General features: G+C 40.4%; 1 protein-coding gene across 2 annotated transcripts in view; it reads right to left on the reverse strand.

The window, feature by feature from the left end:
- Positions 1 to 1,731: 1,731 nt before the first annotated feature.
- NUDT22 (nudix hydrolase 22) overlaps positions 1,732 to 18,260 on the reverse strand; it is a 35,108-nt gene continuing 18,579 nt past the window's right edge. Inside the window, exons 1-6 of one of the 2 annotated variants that reach the window (XM_053449706.1) lie at positions 12,831 to 12,891; positions 5,379 to 5,971; positions 4,929 to 5,036; positions 4,160 to 4,257; positions 3,983 to 4,076; positions 1,732 to 2,155 (exon numbers count right to left, since the gene is read on the reverse strand). In XM_053449706.1, coding sequence (XP_053305681.1) covers positions 2,054 to 2,155; positions 3,983 to 4,076; positions 4,160 to 4,257; positions 4,929 to 5,036; positions 5,379 to 5,971; positions 12,831 to 12,849 — 1,014 coding nt within the window. In that variant the 5' untranslated portion in view covers positions 12,850 to 12,891 and the 3' untranslated portion in view covers positions 1,732 to 2,053. Of the gene's footprint in view, positions 2,156 to 3,982; positions 4,077 to 4,159; positions 4,258 to 4,928; positions 5,037 to 5,378; positions 5,972 to 12,830; positions 12,892 to 18,260 lie in introns of those variants that run through there. The other variant, XM_053449707.1, reaches the window with a different exon arrangement.

Raw genomic sequence — 18,260 nt, forward strand, 5'->3', positions numbered from 1 at the left:
TTTAATTTGCATGCCTTATTAAAAAAGGATTCATTGCACTAAATTGTGGCTTCAGGTGTAAGATAACATCTGTACTGATGTACTCCAAATCCCATCACAGAGTCTATCCTATATTATCTGCCTAGCACTGATGTCATCTTTATCCAGTACACTTATTTGGACCTTTTAACACTTTTATAGAATGATTTATAGCTATTTGGATGGTAAATAGCATGGTTCAGATAGGCGTGTGTGAGGGGTATGGGGTGTGGTGTGTGGGCACAAGAGCTCAACCACGCGATACAATATGGCCGGTATCCATATATTTCCAGGGCTGCTTTTCATTTCCAGTCCGGTCCTGTAGAAAAGATTGTCCAGTAGAGGCAAACTGATGGGGTCGGAGGCCATTCTGGGTCATAGATTCACAGTCCTTGATTTTCCTGAAAACCCTTCCAAAAGTGGCGAATGTGTCTTTTTCCCTGGGGGGATAGGGAAAAGAAGCACTCTACTTTCATGCCATCAGGTCTATGTCTGCAGAACCCCTTTTGCGGGCCAAGATGGAAAAGACCTCTGATATTAAGGCTACATTCTCCTGGGAGTATAGTCTGATTGCCGAGAAAATCTGTATGTTGACAACTCCCCCAACCACAGGAACTGGTGTCAGTAGTGATGACAACCCAGTCTCGAATATGTCAGCATAAGCCTCCTAGGAGATGGTGGGGAAGCAATCACCATCTCAGAGATCTCCTGAAGGATACAGGCATCTGTACATGTTGATCCATGGAATCCAGAGACACAGCCTGTGACTGAAACCTGGGAGTTGCTTAATTTGGGGAGGCCACTTCTTATTCCCAGTTGTTTGCTCAGAGTCTCCAGTTCCTGTCTGAACAGTCTCGCCATCACAAGATGCTGCAGTTGAGCATCATCATCTACTGAAGATTATGTGTTTGGGAGCAGAGGTCTCAGGACCTGGTTTCCTAACCCCCTCCATGTGTTTGCTCCTGTTGTCTTCCTAAGAATTTCTTTTCTTAGCCTATATCCAAACAAAAAAAAGTACCCATTCAGATCATCCCCATTACCAGCTCCATAGCCTGGAGCAGGGTCAATCCTGGCACATTAACTCTGATCCCAGGGTTGGCAGTAAACAGGGGATTTTCAGGTGAGGTACCACAAGGAGGTATCCACTCCTCACTAACGTCCCTGGCAGGGAATGTAACAGAGGATTCAGAGTTAATCTGGGCAGCTGGCACGGCTAAAGTAATCTATATCAAATTGCGATGTACTGTCACTGAGATTAGTATTTGATGCCAGAATGACATATCAATCTTGCAAAAAAAAAATACATTCTTAGCCATTTTTTAATCTAAACTCAGTGGTGAGTTTTTGGTGTTTCACTCCGGTCAGCATCCCGAGGGCGATTTGCCCTCGCTAAAGTCCACCAGGACGTTCGAAGTCACTTAAATCCCCTTTCTTCCCCATTTTGATGCTTGATTTCAACTTCAGAAAGTTCTCTTGACCATGTCTACATGCCTAAATGTCTTGAGTTGCTGCTACGTGATTGGCTGATTAGCTATTTGTGTGAACAAGCAATAAAACAGGTGTGACTAATATAGTGGCCAGTGAGTGTCATCAGACTACAATCCAACTTGGATTTCCTAAATTCTAAAGGTTCCTTAAGAGAGGCTTTATTCCTGAGCCGGTTGGTCAAACTTCCCCCTAAAGCTTAGTAATAAAGTTTGTCTCAAAACTATGTAAACAAACATACTTGATGCACAGCATCAAACCAATTTATTGAAACATGAAATGTTCTCATATTTATGAAACAAATTAACATGCAAACATCTCTAAAAAATGTAATCATATATATATTTTTCTTAGTGTAAGAGTAAAAATGCAACTTCTACTTAGCTTTAGTTAAACATGAAACTATTTACAGACATTTTAGCCTATTAAATCTCAAAAACAAAGCAGGACAACAGCCAGATCAAATTGTGTAAAATCCATACTGGAAGATGAGAGCACCCTGTCCTGTTTTGATGTTGTCCATTTTGAGAAAAGGCTAATTTAAAAATAATCAAGACTGTTGCTCCCAAACTAGGAGATAAAGTTTTACACAGCCTTTTGCTGATGGGCAGAGCTCCTTCCACATTTCAGAGTGTTCAAGAGACAACATTTCCTAGGGAGAAAGAGAAAATAAATACTAATTAAAATTAAAAAAGCCAATCACCAATCCCTTGGAGGAGGGAGGAATATACATTTTGAAGATATCCTGGTTATGTTCTGGAGAGTAGTAGGGGGAATAAGAAGCCTGCTTTAATTGACAGACATTAGATGTGGTAGTCACAAACACAATTAAATTGTTTAATTGGATAATGAAAAATACTAAGCTTTCCTTACGATGATAAGGAATAATTATGACTAAAGTAGAAAATGAGTCTTTAGTCAAATTAGATAACATTTATGGTATGACCCAATAAAAAATATTAACTGAATAAAGACTGCATTGGCTAAAACAGCAATATATATTTTCCCTACTAAAGTGGAAATGGAAACAGTCAATGGATCATTACCCTTGAATGCTGTTTTATATTAATCTCTAAACTGCTGAGAAAAAGGCATTCTCTAAAACAGGATGGCAATCATGGGCAAAAAGAAATATTAATTTACGGAAAGGGTGGCCAATACAAGTGGTAAGTTCCTATGATAAAAATCAATGCTATCATAGTTGCAGTAACAATGTCAAATACTGTTATAAACACATAAAAATAACAGTACAATACAACTCAAATATGGACAAGCAGTAAGAATGGGTCAACAGTTTATCAAGCTTTGAACATATGTAGGAAATAATTTTGACATAACCAATTTCTGGTCAGTATGTGTGTCCTGGGAAAACACGGCCAATATGGTCTTCCTGCTTCCATGTCTAGGACTACTGACACATCCATCAGCCATGCTCAAAAATGCTCACTCCGGTCAGGGTCCATCCAGACTGTGGAGCTGCATTTCTCTGATTTTCCCTGTCTTGCTACAGTTCCCCCTTTGCTGTAATCCATCCCTGGATTTCCATATGCTCTGTTCTGTGCTTCTGATTCCAGTTCTGCTCTTTGCTTCAGCTTTGTTTCCTTTATAAAGTGTGCCCCACCCGTTTATGTTTGTCTCAGTCAGCAGTCTAAGGGTATGTCCTTCTTGGTTTTGTGTTAAGATTCAACGTTTAGTTTCAGTTTATTAATAATTCAATAGGCAGGGTTTAGTGTTAGGGCCCACCGAATATTTGAGTACTTTGGCGTAGTGGTGGGCTAAGCATACTATGGCCATATGGTGTGACGGAATCTCCAATTGTTTGTCTGTCTCTTATGTACATTTGCCCTCTTTTCCCTGAATCATCTGAGGATTTCAGTCCCTCTCTCCTCTCCCCATGTCCCAGTTAAGATGTCCTATCCTTGCTTAAAGGAGAAGCATCCGAGGATCCTTGCTCCTCACTCCATCCCTTGTGGTCCTTGTTCCCTGTTCTTTGTGTCCTCTATTATGCATGTCTTGTCTGGATATGTTTCTCGCTTGGTCTCCCTGTCCCTTACTCGCTATGTTTCAGCTGTTACTCTGCTTAGCTTCCATACTCCCAGCCTGCAGCATCCTGCACATTCGTCTGTAGAGCTATGTCTCATGCCTGCTCCAGGGTGCCTGTAGGATATCACCAAGTTCTGCTTTGTTCTGGATAACATCTGCTGCTATGTCACTGCCCACTCGGGGGAGTGCAGTCACCCTGCACCAGGCCCTGTCCAACTCCGCTACTGTGCAATACCTCCTGAACTCCATCTTTGGGCACTCTGGGTCATTACAGTCATCTGTACGGACCCAGTCCCTGACAACTTCATGTTTTATCTGAAGTAATATCCTTCCAATCAAGTACTCTACCCTTGTTAGATATTGCAGATATTGCTGTAACTGCAAACATATTATGTAACATAAGGAAAGACATCTTCATAAAAACATATGTAGTCACCTCTCTGTCTATAAATATAATATCTGTAGACTCATGAGCTTCTGGTCCCCCTTGCTGATATCTTTGCCGTACTTCTTCGGAATTTAGGCTGCACCTGAAATACAGAGGATATAAAGTTAGTACATTTGCCATTTTTATGCAATGTAGGCTTGTGTTCCACAGATAACCACTCATTACCTGACATAGAATTCAGCACTTGGTCTGCCAGCACTGGTATGATTACGGGCAATGCCCAAAAGAAGTGGGTCGCTAAGGGTAGACAGGGGCAGGTTAACCTGAAGGAACAAAAGGAATTAATATTAAGATATACATAATATAACTTTGCATCAAGTTATGTGCTAAATGGCTACATCTTGGAACATCTCATTGAAAATATGAAACTAGTACACACTATGTGAGCTGATACTAAGGAGTAATTTGACTCAGAAGACACTTTATGTAGGCTCAGTAATATGATAATAAACAGACATGATTAACAGAAGTTAAGATTAGGGATGGTTTCAAAGGGCTCGCTTTTGCACCAAGAAACCATGGAGACGCCTAGGACCTCAGGGGCTGCAAAGGTTTGTACACTGACGATGTACATAACAAAAGTAATTGCTCAATATACTGACAGATGCTGGTTATGGTTTTCATTGTATTATTTCACCATATTAAAGTGACATTGTGTGGTCATGGTGCTAATTACAGGAGTGCATCTCTACAGAAAACAAAACTTATCTTGTTATTCAGCGATGGTTGCACAATACATGTTGTATTTTAGAAGATTAAAGTGTTGATGCTCATAAAGAACATTCAATATGTTTTTTTTATAATTGTTTAAAGATTAATACTTAGTGAGCCTTTACATTCTGTGAAGTATTACAACAGTGGTTTTGTGTTGTCATGTGATACATGAACGCATTTATTTTACTTGTCATTCTAACACAGAACACACGTAACCCACCTCATCCCGTATTTCTGCAAGGATGGATGAAAACAGCTCCCTGATGACCAACTCTGGTTTCAGAACATCCAGGGATAGCTCTTCTTCAGGAACATTGGGTGCGACAGCCTAAAAAGGGTGAAAAAATGTTAACTTTTTCCAATCCTTCCCAGTCTTGCTATTCTTTATTCTTTTCTGTCTTCTCTTTCATATTTTAATATCAATCACTCATCCTTCTACATAAAATCCCTTGCCATTCTTGTCGAGCCCCGTCTAACACCTAAGCACTTCGCTTTTTCCTATGCCCTTATTTCCACATTCTTTCCCAGATCTAAGCTATTGCTTTGGCTTCTGTTCCTCCCCATTTGTGTTATGGGACAAGGCATGTGGTCTAATTTTCTTCAGCTGTTACCCATTGTTAACAAGATCATAACATTGCTGAAGACCAGTGTTGTTCTTCTCTCAACGCACCTTGGGCTCAGGGTGTCCTCCTGGTACATCAAGCTGACCAGGTGCCTCTCCAACTCTTTGACTCCTCTTAAGGAAGACAAAGCATCCATCCTCGCATTGCAGAGCAGCTCCCACTCCCAATGGTTGGGCCAGGTAAGCCTCAATGTCTCCATGCTCTCTCACTCCCCTCTCTTGCAAAGATGTCACATCCCCTGACCAGTTGGTGCCCAGAAAGTCTCTGTAGCAGGTAAGTGCAAGGTGAAGGGTGAGCCCTCCCTTTGATTTGTTGCCAATGTCGTCCCTTAATTTCTCAACATCATCCTCACTTCTTTTTTCTTCCAATGTATCTGTTTCTCCATTAAGCCTCTCTTGATATTTTCTACCTCTTTTTCCTTCATCTGTTTGAACAGAATGAAGCCTGAACTTTGCTCCATTAAAGACCCACGGTTGCTTTTGTTTTCGTTCTTCCCATTCCAACAGAATCCTTTCTTCTAGTGGAGGAGGCAGCTGGCGTCTCTGGTAAAGTGGGGATAGCTGGACTTTAACTCTCTGCTGGGGAAGTCCCTGAGGACATGGGCTGCTATAGAGGATGGAAATTTCAGGATCCATGAAGGCTGGAAAGATAAAAGCATGGAAAAAGTTTAGATGAAGCAACATCGAAACATTTATTCCACATTTTGCCCCCTTATATAAAACCACCATTGTTGTAGACTCTAAAAAAATAGGAACCTGTATATGACAAACTGTACTTGGTGTTGCACCATGCATCTTGTAGACAGAAATGTTACTAGGTCCATACAAGACCTGCAACTCCAATAGCTGTCACTACATCCACGCAATCCTATGACTCCCTATTAACACCTCTCCTTCTTGAAAGGTAAAGAAATGTATGCTGGCATAACAGCTTCTATCCTTGCACGTTACTTATACTGCTTTCATTTTGATCAATACTGATACTCTAGTAATAAAAAATTACTGATGAAGGTACACCCCAGTCCTAGTGTCTAGTAAAATGCATGTTGAATGCAATTTTGCTGATTTCCTACTTTCTAATCCCAAGAACTAAAGAATACAGGTACAGATTTTCATGCAGTATACTATACAAGACAAATACACATTATAAGAAAACTACAACATATTTTTAAAAACTACATTTTAATGTTATACTAGTATGAAAAAATGCTTTGGGTGTAATGGGAACCAACGGTCTGTACAGGTGATTCTCATGTGCTCTGGGAACTGCCTCCTGCAAGCCTAATTGGAAACCTAAGCACTGGGTATGTAGCTATTGCAGATCGCCTTTACAAAAGCTTGTGACTTCAATACTATAGCTCCTTTTGTTACATTTCCACACCCACCAGCACTGAGAGCGGCAGAGAATCGAACTTTATTGGGGAGGGGACATGTTTTGTTTTTTCTTTTATCCCAAAGAGATCAAGGGGAAAGATCAAGATAACCCAGATATAAGCACTTAAGTTTTGTAACCAAATACAGTGACAAATACACAAGAAATAATTAATAAGCATTGGGCTAGGTGTGGAGATGCAGAGAAGCAACCTTGATTATTAAAGCTATTCCTACAGAGCACCACCACTCCAACTCCCATCACAACTCTCCTTTCAAACTTCCCTCCACAATAAATAACAGCCACACATAAGCATATAAAAATATGTAATAAAAAGGCAGACGTGCCGAAAAAGGTGATCTACTTGTGGGAATTTATACTTTTTCCCTAGGTTGTGCTTCTTCGGTATGGCATTTAACCCATGTTGTTATGTGTGTCTACCCTGTGCTGTCACACACATGGACAATGTGTGCTATCAAAGTGTATGTAAAACCATATATATTAAATTTACTAAGGGGTAATAGTGGGTAATTTTAAATCAGATTTTTACATACAGATTACAATATATTAAGGCTGCAACTATTATTTCCATAATTGATTAGTTGGCCAATTATTTTTCGATTAATCTGCTTAAAAACGCAAATGTTTTGTTTAATTAAAATAATTCAACGAACAAATTGGGTGTTAAAAAAAGAGGGGTATCGGCAACTCTGGTCTCACAGCTCTTATCCCCTCATATGAGAGTATCGTCTGTGCTGCATGGTCTAGAAACCGATCAATTGTGAGTATGCCACTCCCCAAAGAGTATAGGGCGTCCAGGTCTAGCCTCTTGAAAGGCTGGGTAACCCACCTTCCAAGCTCTAATTGTGGTAATCAGGAGAGGATTAGCTTTAACTGAGCTGAGGAGAGCTGAGAGACAGAGGTGTGCAAAGCCTCCGCGAGAGACAATTCCCGACAAACGGCCTGCTCCAGACACGGATCCGTATACAGACCATCACGTCTAATTCAATCCACCTCATATCGCATCAATGCCACCAAATTATAGTTCCTTTGGAGAAGGCACATTGAGACCCATGGAGGACCTGGGCCGCTGTAGCAGGGACATGCTCAGTCTAGCTATTTTCCCCTGCCAGATGAACTTGGCAAATATTGTATCTAGTTCCTTTGCATCAGAAGGGGGCAACCAAATTGGGAGCATCTGCAAACGGTAAAGCAACCTAGGAAAGCTGATCATTTTTATCAACGCTGCTCTACTGAAAAGGAAAGATGTAGGCCTTCCCAGCTGCATAATTCATTCCTAATTTTTTGAATGATAGGGGGAATATTAAGAGCGTATAGCATTGACAGATCTTTAGACAGTTTGACCCCTAAATAAGTAAGCACATCAGACACCCACACGATGTCCAAGGACTGGACACCCTACCCGTCGCTAAGTATAGAGCTCTCATCTTTGAAATATTTACTGCAAAACCTGTGACTGCACCCCATCTGCACAGCACGTCGAACACCCCATCGAGAGAATTTTGCAGGTCCGCCACAAACAGCAGCAGGTGGCTAATATGACGCCTCCCCTGTCTTTTTGCCATTATGGCCAGTAATGTGCCTGCTTTATTCCCCCAAAAGTAAAAAAAAATTTGGTGTACTCCAATTGTTTTTGTGCCCATTCCAATAAATGAGCTTCTAACAGCTGCTTGATCTGGGTAAATTCTAATCCATTTTGTTCTGACGGGTTGCCTATAAGAGCCTGGAAGGCTTCTGAAACCCCAACATTCAGGGACTCAAACTTCTGCTGCCACTCCCTATGGAGCCTCGCCATATAAGAAATTATACGCTTTGGCTGTCTCCCAGAAAAGAAGGGGATCCTGCACATGCTGCACATTGTGATCTAGATAGTTGCCCCACACCATCTCCAGAAAGCAAATAAAATCTGGTTTGTTTACAAAATATGCAGGGAAAGGGGTCTGTAGTTTAACCGACATCGACACCGGGGCATGGTCAGAGAAATGGATAGTGTGAATCTTGGCATCACCAACACCCGGAAACAGGTGCGGCAAAGCCAAAAAGTAATCAACCCTAGCCATTGTTTGGTGTACTCCAGGCAGGAAGTTAAAGTACCCTCATGTTGGAGCGTCAAGGGACATGAGGTTGGTCATAATCTGTCCTGTACTTGGTCCAGGACGTAATTAAAGTTGCCCCCTAACATAACATTAGAGAGGAAAGTCTGACAAAGTCTCCAACAATCTGCCAAAAAAAGTCTTGTTAGGTGCATTAGGAACAAATATTTACCAACAATTATTTACAAAAATAAAGTGAATAACGGCGCTTTTGATATATATGTGAATAAATAGCGTGTGCAAAGTAAATATAATAAATAGCTGCCAGCACTAAACACATAACCCCTATGTGACAATAAAACAGACAAAAAATAAATAAAGTGCAGTGCTCCTTCTATAATATCTATATATTGATAGTGCTATGCAATTTTTGTTTTATATAACAATTGAATATATCCCTTCTTACAAATTGACACCCATCGTGTATAAAGTGTTTTTAAAAAAAAAATAATAAAAAAAAAGTATACTTAAATTCAAATCACAAACGATATGTTCTCTGGGAGCCTCAGCAGGTTTACATATAAAAAATGAAAATATACACAATTGTATAATACTGTATACACAAGAAAGATATTAACCCCTTAACGTCCATTGCCGGGTCAGGAACGTCATGCAAAACGGTCACTTAACGACCTATGACGTACCTGACACGTCATCAGACTTAAACAAGCTTAGAAAGTGATCAACGATCACTTTCTAAGCTTAAACGGTGTTGCTGTAATGCCTCGATGTCGAGGCATTCAGCAACACCGAGATCGGCATGATGGGCCATGTCTGGCCCCTCCCCGGGGCGTCAACAGCCGCCATACATTGTATGGCGGCGGACGCCCGTTTTAAAAGCGTTTAGGAGGCGATCAACGATCACCTCCTAAACTTCAATGGTGTCGCTGGAATGCCTCGATCAGGAGGCATCCAGCGACACCAAACACTTACCTCTAGGTGGGCTGTGACCGCTCCGGAGAGCGGTCACAGCCGCAGCTGCACGCAGTCTTCACCATCCGTAAGATGGCGGCGGCCCGGGAAAAAAAAATAATAAAGGTTTAAAAGTTGGCTAGACGGTCTCCAGACCCTCTAGAGAACTCTGGCTCCACTTGCAGGTTGAATGCAGGTACTGCATTCAACCATACAAGTCAATGGAGCCCAGCTTTCTAATCACTATGTGATTAGTAAAATATTAAAAAAATAAATAAAAAATTTTTAAAAAAAAAGGAAAAAAAGAAAAAGCTTAAAAAAAACATGGTAACATTTAAAAATTATTATGCTTTAGAGGAACTATCCAGTTCCAGCAAAATGTAAAAAAAAAAGTCCAAAAAGAGTAAAATAAATAAAATAAAAAAATAAAGTTTATTATTATGAGCAAGTGCTAAAATTAGCGCTGTATCTTCCCAAAAATCCTGACGTGGAAAAATTTAAATAAAAAGCATTTCAAATACCCAAGGGGTGTCTACTTTAAAAAAATGAATGGTTTGATGGGGTAAATTGGAGTGGCCGGGCTCAAAGATAGGGCATAGGCACAGACTGACCGAAATGGGGGAAAAAAAAAGCGCACTTCCAAAATGTGGCATTTTAACCTCAAACACCAGACAAACCCATACATGTGGGGTATGACTGAACTCGGGAGATGTTCCTGAACACATATTAGGGTGTTGTCTGATAGTGACGTATACCTGGAGCTATAAATTTATACCCAAAGTACAATTTGTGTGAAAAAAATACAAAAAAAATACTACCACAAAGTGTGGCAAAGGCTGGTGGTAGAATCTGATGCATGGAAAGGGTTAAATACTACCATTTTAAGTACCTTGGGGTGTCTAGTTTTTAAAAATATATGGTTTTATGAGGTAAATTGTAGTGGCCAGGCTCAAAGATAGGGCATAGGCACAGACTGACCAAAATAGGGGAAAAAAAGCGCACTTCCCAAATGTGGCCTTTTATCCCCAAACAGCAGTCAAACCCATGCATGGGTGGTATCACTGTACTCGAGAGATGTTATTGAACACATATTAGGGTGTTGTTTGATAGTGACGTACACCTGGAGCTATAAATGTATACCCAAAGTACAATTTGTGTAAAAAAAAATACCAAAAAAATACTAACACAAAGTGTGGCAAAGGCTGGTGGTAGAATCTCATGCATGGAAAGGGTTAAAATACTAGCATTTGAAATACCTTGGGGTGTCTAGTTTTCAAAGATATATGATTTGATGGGGTAAATTGCATTGGCCGGCTTCAAAGATACCCGAAATGGCACATGGGGGGAGGAATTACCAGATTTGGAAAAAATGGTTTTCAAAATAGCAAAACGCTACCTGTACTTAATGCTCCATAACGGGCAGAAAAAAGCAAAAAAACATAAAAACATTGGGTATTTCTAAACTCAGGACAAATAGTAGAATATATTTAGTAGTTTTTTTCATTAGCTTTTTTGGATGAGTAAAAGATTTTTGGGGTAAAAGTCAGAAAATGTGGTTTTTTTTTACATTTTTCATCATATTTTATTATTTTTTTTATGGGAAATTAGATAATATGATTAAAACAATGGTATCTGAAGAAAGCCCTCCTTGTCCTGAAAAAAACAACATATAATTTGTGTGGGTTCACTAAATGAGTGAAGAGAAAATGACATCTAAACACGAACACCGCAAAAGTGTTAAAACAGCCTCGGTCCCAATGGTACAAAAGGTAAAACACAGCCTGGTCCTTAAGGGGTTAATCCCCCAATATGATTTTGCACCAAGTTTGCTCAAACTATAGGGCATCTGTATAAGAATACCGTAGGATCCAATAGAATATCAGTTTCTGAAGATCAGCAGTTTGTAATGGAAATATTCCACTCAATGTTGTTGTTCCTCCGTGAGCATCAGCTCAGGATATACAGAGGCCAAAGAGAACAAATCAAGTAAACAAAGAACATCAAATCTTGTGCACTCATCACAGTCCCTGGTGCAGGGTAGATTACTTGCTTCACATTAACGCTTTTAGCTCTGCAAGCTTCTCCGATGCCGCCGTTGGGTCATCCAAAATGTAAGTATGTCCCTCATGTTGTATCCTCAACTTGGCCAGGTGCAGAAGGGCAAAACGCACACCCAGGCCATGGAGGGCTGTGCAGATCGGCAAGGCCTCACAACCACTTAAATAAGTGCACACACCTTGAATGGACCAAGCACAGGGGGCTCTGAGACCTCAGGCTTCAAGCCACCAGGCCTTAAGGCCAGAGGACCAAGCTTTCCCTTTCTTTCACTTGATCTTACCCAAAAGGCAGAGATGCAATTGATATTGATAATTATACATCTTAATAATGTCAGATACTATATGGAGCAATATCCAGACATATATAACACGGACCAAACTCCCAAAAGGTGATTTCCTTTTTAAGGAGACCAACCTACACTGTCACCAATGTGTACAACGGCAGTACCCTTTGGATACTTGTATTTGTTGGATAATGAAAACTAACAGTAATAAAGGTGAAAAGGTGAATTCACTGCCAATTCAAACAGACACCTACTGTGGGAATCAAAGAACAAAAATCCAGTTCTTCTATACTGTATCAATACCTCAAATGGATTAGTTTACACATTCCATGAACATGCCAGTGCCAGTATCACATAACGCCTATAACAGCAAACAAGGTGTGAAGTACTTGTTTTAACACACTTTATCAATAAAACCTTACTAACGCACAGTGCTTATCCCACCACAGAAAACACAATTATCACAACAAGCTATGCTAGCCAAAATACACACCTTTCAGCTAGTCCACACTGTGTGCTAACAATCTTTATAAGAATTACAACAAAGTGAGCAGTACCAGTACATGATTGTCAGTATCCCCCTCTACACAGGTTACTCTTATCTCAGTGTAGCTACTTCCAGATTTTGCATTCTTTTCACGACTATAACAGTATGTAGCGCCAACCATGACAAGTATTTTATACAATGTAGCATTTATATATACTCTATACACACATTATCAGTAAAATATCACAATCTATAATTTGCCAATATCACATACTTGTTACTTTGGTCCTCATGTCTTGCGTTTTCTGTAGATTCTGTGGTTTCTCTGTGTACTGTTCCACAAATATAAACCCTTCCACCACTCCCCTTTTGCACACGTCAATACTAGGACCCCTGGAATGTCACTTTGCATGCAATGTCCCAACCCCTGTTGTCATTGTTATTCACACTACAGGCTACACAGAGCTTCCACAAAAAGAGAAGAATCCACATGTAATACATACGGCTATTTATATTTGTTCCTGTGTATTTGTTTATTTATGAAGTTAATGTATTCATCAAACCCACCTTAAACACAGAAATAACACACAAATTGGTGGTGCTTTTACAAGTTTTCATACACAAATAAAAATGTGAGCTTTTAGGCTACATTTTATTTATAATATACATACTCACACATATTCAGAACTTTACAATCTGAACATTCCTATTTGTAACACTAAAAAAGAATAGTTCTATGAATATTAGCCAGGCTAGCCATCTACACAAATACATTTGTTACTGATAAACATAAATTAACAAATTTTGGTTAAAATCCAACTTGACAAAAAATGTATTTATTTTCTGCTCTGTGAATACTGTCATCTGCAAACCCCCCCCAAAAAAACTTTTAAAGATATGTCATAAACAAAAGTAAGACCTTTAACTAGGATATTTAATAAATCATGTATCACACCCTGTTTTACCCCGTGGACATTTCACAGTTAGGTGTGTATCCTTTAATCTCCCTTGTAAATGTGTAGGAATGAAGTGTCACATAGGCGAGGCTGTGATGTCATGAGATTTTCATTTACTTAAATTATGTAGCGGCATTACATTGCATTGGTTCTTGTGAGACTATTTGTCTCACAGGAACCAACTATATTTGTTCAAATAGAACAGTAAACATTGACAAAATAGATCCATAACACAGAAATGTTATGTGTATCATGTGAAAGTATTTATAACTCCGGCACGGTGGACTACCGTTCTAGTAGGATTGGTGCTTTGTAGGGCGACTGAAATTAAAGATACATAAGACAAGGCAAGAAATAACAAGAGATGCATATCGGTATGAACCACGTTAAGCTACAAAAGGTTTTTCCACGATAAACAAGAGAACACAGAACAACCCAATTCAGTGATTTAATCAATTTATTTGATAATTTAATGCGCAAACACTGAGCGGAGCCTTAAACAAGTGCTAATTAGTTGATCCCTCAAATGGAAATAGAGAGTTACAGCTAACACACTTTCTCCAAACAAAAAGACCTTTTGTTTTTCTTTTTTGTGGCAGGCTTTGATTGATCTTAGTTCATTCTTCTATTATTTATTACATATTAAGTTTATAGAGTTGTAAATACTGCTGAGGGTATCAGCAAAACAAAATGAGAAAATTAAATATTTATCTTGTTCAGATAATTTTTAAATTGAATGGATCAATGTACATATGAATTGTGTTTTTTATTTAAATAAGAATTTAAATGAATCTTTGGGACAAAGAAAATCTACATTCAGTTAACAGTCACAAGCCACAAATATCTTATCATGGGATAATTTGGATTATAATTCTATAGTGTGAGATAAATCATGATTAAAAAAGTTGTGTGAAGTCTCCAATAGTTCATGGGTTATGGAGTATAAACAGACCAAAAAGTTTTGAAAAGAATAACTTAAGGCTGCAACTAACGATTATTTTCATAATCGATTAGTTGGCCGATTATTTTTTCGATTAATCTGATAAAAAAATAAATGTATTTTTTTTATTTAAAATAATTTAATAAACAGACAGGATGTTAACCCCTTAAGGACCAGGCTGTGTTTTACCTTTTGTACCATTGGGACCGAGGCTGTTTTAACACTTTTGTAGCGCTCATGTTTAGATGTAATTTTCTCCTCAGTCATTTAGTGAACCCACACAAATTATATATTGGTTTTTTTTCAGGACAAGAAGGGCTTTCTTCAGATACCATAGTTATGATCGTATTATCTAATTTCCCATAAAAAATAAAATATGATGAAAAATGTAAAAAAAAAAAAAACCAAAAACACACATTTTCTGACTTTTACCCAAAAAATCCTTTACTCATCCAGAAAAGCTAATGAAAAAACCTACTAAATAGATTCTACTATTTGTCCTGAGTTTAGAAATACCCAATGTTTTTATGTGTTTTTGCTTTTTTCTGCACGTTATGCAATAAGTACAAGTAGCGTTTTGCTATTTGAAAACCATTTTTTCCAAATCTGGTAATTCTTCCCCATGTGCCATTTCGGGTATCTTTGAAGCCGGCCAACGCAATTTACCCCATCAAATCATATATTTTTGAAAACTAGACACCCCGGGGAATTTCAAATGCTAGAATTTTAACTCTTTCCATACACTAATTCTACCACCAGTCTTTGTCAAACTTTGTGGTAGTGATTTATTTTGTGTTTTTTATCACAAACACTTCAAGTATCACAAGCGCTTCAGGTATGGATTTACAGCTCTTGGTATACGTCACTATCAAACAACATCCTAATATGTGTTCAGCAACATCTCCCAAGTACAGTGATACCCCCCATGGGTGGGTTTGGCGGGTTGTTTGGGAGGTAAAACGCCACATTTAGGAATTGCACATTTTTTAACTTGGAACTTTTACATCTGGTCCTACTCTACCCCATCAAACCACATATTTTCGAAAACTAGACACCCCAAAGGTATGTCAAATGCTTTCCCATTCCCTGCATGAGATTCTACCACCAGCCTTTGCCACACTTTGTGGTAGTATTTTTCTGGGTATTGAATGCATGGGTTTGTCTGGTGTTTGGCGTTAAAATGCCACATTTTGGAAGTGCGCTTCCCCCCCCCCATTTTGGTCAATCTGTGCCTATGCCCTATCTTTAAGCCCAGCCACTCCAATTTACCCCATAAAACCATTCATTTTTTAAATTAGACACCCCTTGGATATTTTTATTTAATTTTTTCCATGTCAGGATTTTTGGGAACATAGAGCGCTAATTTTAGCACTTGCTCATAATAATAAACTTAATTTTTGTATTTTATTTTATTCTTTTTGGACTTTTTTTTTACATTTTGCTGGAACTTGATCGCCTCCTAAACTTTTAAAATGGGCGTCCGCCACCATACAGTGTATGGCAGATGTTGACACCCACGAGGAGGGGCCAGACATGGCCCATGATGCCGATCTCGGTGTTGCTGAATGCAACATCGAGGCATTACAGCAACACCGTTTAAGCGAAGAAAGTGATCGTTGACAGCACACTGACACAATACTTTTATAAATAAGTACTAGGTTAATCTTCACTGCCAGCAGGATTTAGATTCCCCTTAGTGTGCCCCCCCCTTACCTCTAACTGCACCTTAAGTTAACCTTATTAAATGAATTTAACCCTCAGTCCTCAGCATTACATTAACCCTTCAACCATACCTGCCCCTAAATTAACCCTAACAACCCCATCAACTAGGCCCATGCTGGCCATCGGGCACACCAGGCATTTGCTGATGGAGCTGCAGCTCCAAGCCCCTACCTTAAAAAACGCCCAGTCAGGACCGATTGACTGGGCCTATGCAGCCTCTACATCCATCCTGTCACGTCTACCACAAGCCAGAGCACTCACCGCTGAAGTTCTTCTCCTGGAGGAGTGCGCAGAGACGCAACCCCCAGGTATTCGATGATCCCAACAGTGAGGAGGCCCTGGAGTAGGTAGATATGGAGAGGTAGATAGTCTCTGGGTACAGCTGGAGAGATCTCCACCAAAGTAATGTAGGAGGAGGGCAAAACAAACGCAGAGTCAGACGAGCCAGGGGTCATACACAGGACGGGTAGTCAGCCAGAAGGTGGGTCAGATCCAAAGCGGGTAGTCAGACGATCCAGGTCATACACAGGACGGGTAGTCAGCCAGAAGGTGGGTCAGATCCAAAGCGGGTAGTCAGACGATCCAGGTCATACACAGGACGGGTAGTCAGCCAGAAGGTGGGTCAGATCCAAAGCGGGTAGTCAGACGATCCAGGTCATACACGTAGAGGACAAACACTGCTGCGTGTCCAGCAGAGGGAGCACGACCGCAACGCCGAGCACCCGGCCGACGCCTCCTCCTGACCTCGCCACGAGGTAAGTGTAGCGGCGAGCCGGGAGCCGAGCGGACGGACGCAGGACGACGGGGGACAGCGGATCCACGGGAGCGGGTGACATTACCCCCTTCTCGAGGGCCGGCCGAAGGCCGAAAGTTACCTGGTTTATCAGGAAATTTCTTGTGGAAATTCTGTACAAGGCGAGGAGCATTAATGTCCTTGACGGATACCCAAGACCTTTCTTCTGGACCGTAACCTTTCCAGTGTACCAGATATTGAATAGTGTTTCGGAATCTACGAGAATCCAGGATCGATTGGATCTCATATTCAAGGTGAGTATCAATTAATACCGGACGAGGACGCGGGATACTCTTGGTATAGCGATTACAAACAAGGGGCTTTAGTAAGGATACATGAAAAACTCTAGGAATACGAAGACTAGGGGGAAGTTGAAGTTCATAAGCAACAGGGTTAATTCTCCGAAGAACACGAAACAGACCGATAAAACGAGGAGCCAGTTTGGAGGAGGCGACTTTGAGCTTGATATTCTTCGTGGAAAGCCAGACACGATCTCCTGCCATATAAGATGGACCCAACCGGCGACGCCTATTGACCTGGCGTTTATAGGTTTCAGACGCTGTAGATAAACATTGACATGTCTTGGCCCAAATGGAAGAGAGTTGAAGTAAATAATGGTCAACAGCGGGAACAAGAGTCTCTGGAAACACTGAGGGCAAGGTGGCAGGGTGAAAGCCGTAGTTGCAAAAATAAAGGAGAAACTTTAGAGGCTTCATGCGTGACATTATTTCTTGCAAATTCAGCCCACGGGAGCAATCTGGCCCAGTTGGAGTGATGATCTCCAATAAAACAGCGAAGGATCTGTTCTAGGGATTGATTGGTTCTCTCGGTGCACCCATTAGTTTGAGGATGGTAAGCAGATGAGAGGGCTAGAGAAATCCCTAGTGCTTTACAGAATGTTCTCCAGAAGGTGGCAGTGAACTGAACTCCTCTATCAGACACAATCTGCGTCGGGAGGCCATGGAGTCTAACGATCTCTCGAACAAAAACAGGTACCAATTCGGGCGCAGAGGAGAGTTTGGGCAGAGGGATGAAATGTGCCATCTTCGAAAACCTATCAACGACGACAAAAATAACGGTGCAACCTTCAGAAACAGGTAAGTCCACCATAAAATCCATAGCGATATGGGACCAAGGACGAACAGGAACAGGCAGAGGTAGTAACAATCCGGCAGGACGGGAGTGAGAAGCTTTGGCAGTAGTACATTGAAGACACGCGATTACAAAATCATGACAGTCGGATCGAAGCTCAGGCCACCAAAAGTCCCTAGAGATGATGTCCGCCGTGCGCCG

The sequence above is a fragment of the Spea bombifrons genome, chromosome 10 (genome assembly GCF_027358695.1).
Source record: "Spea bombifrons isolate aSpeBom1 chromosome 10, aSpeBom1.2.pri, whole genome shotgun sequence".
In the NCBI taxonomy this organism is placed as follows: domain Eukaryota; kingdom Metazoa; phylum Chordata; class Amphibia; order Anura; family Pelobatidae; genus Spea; species Spea bombifrons.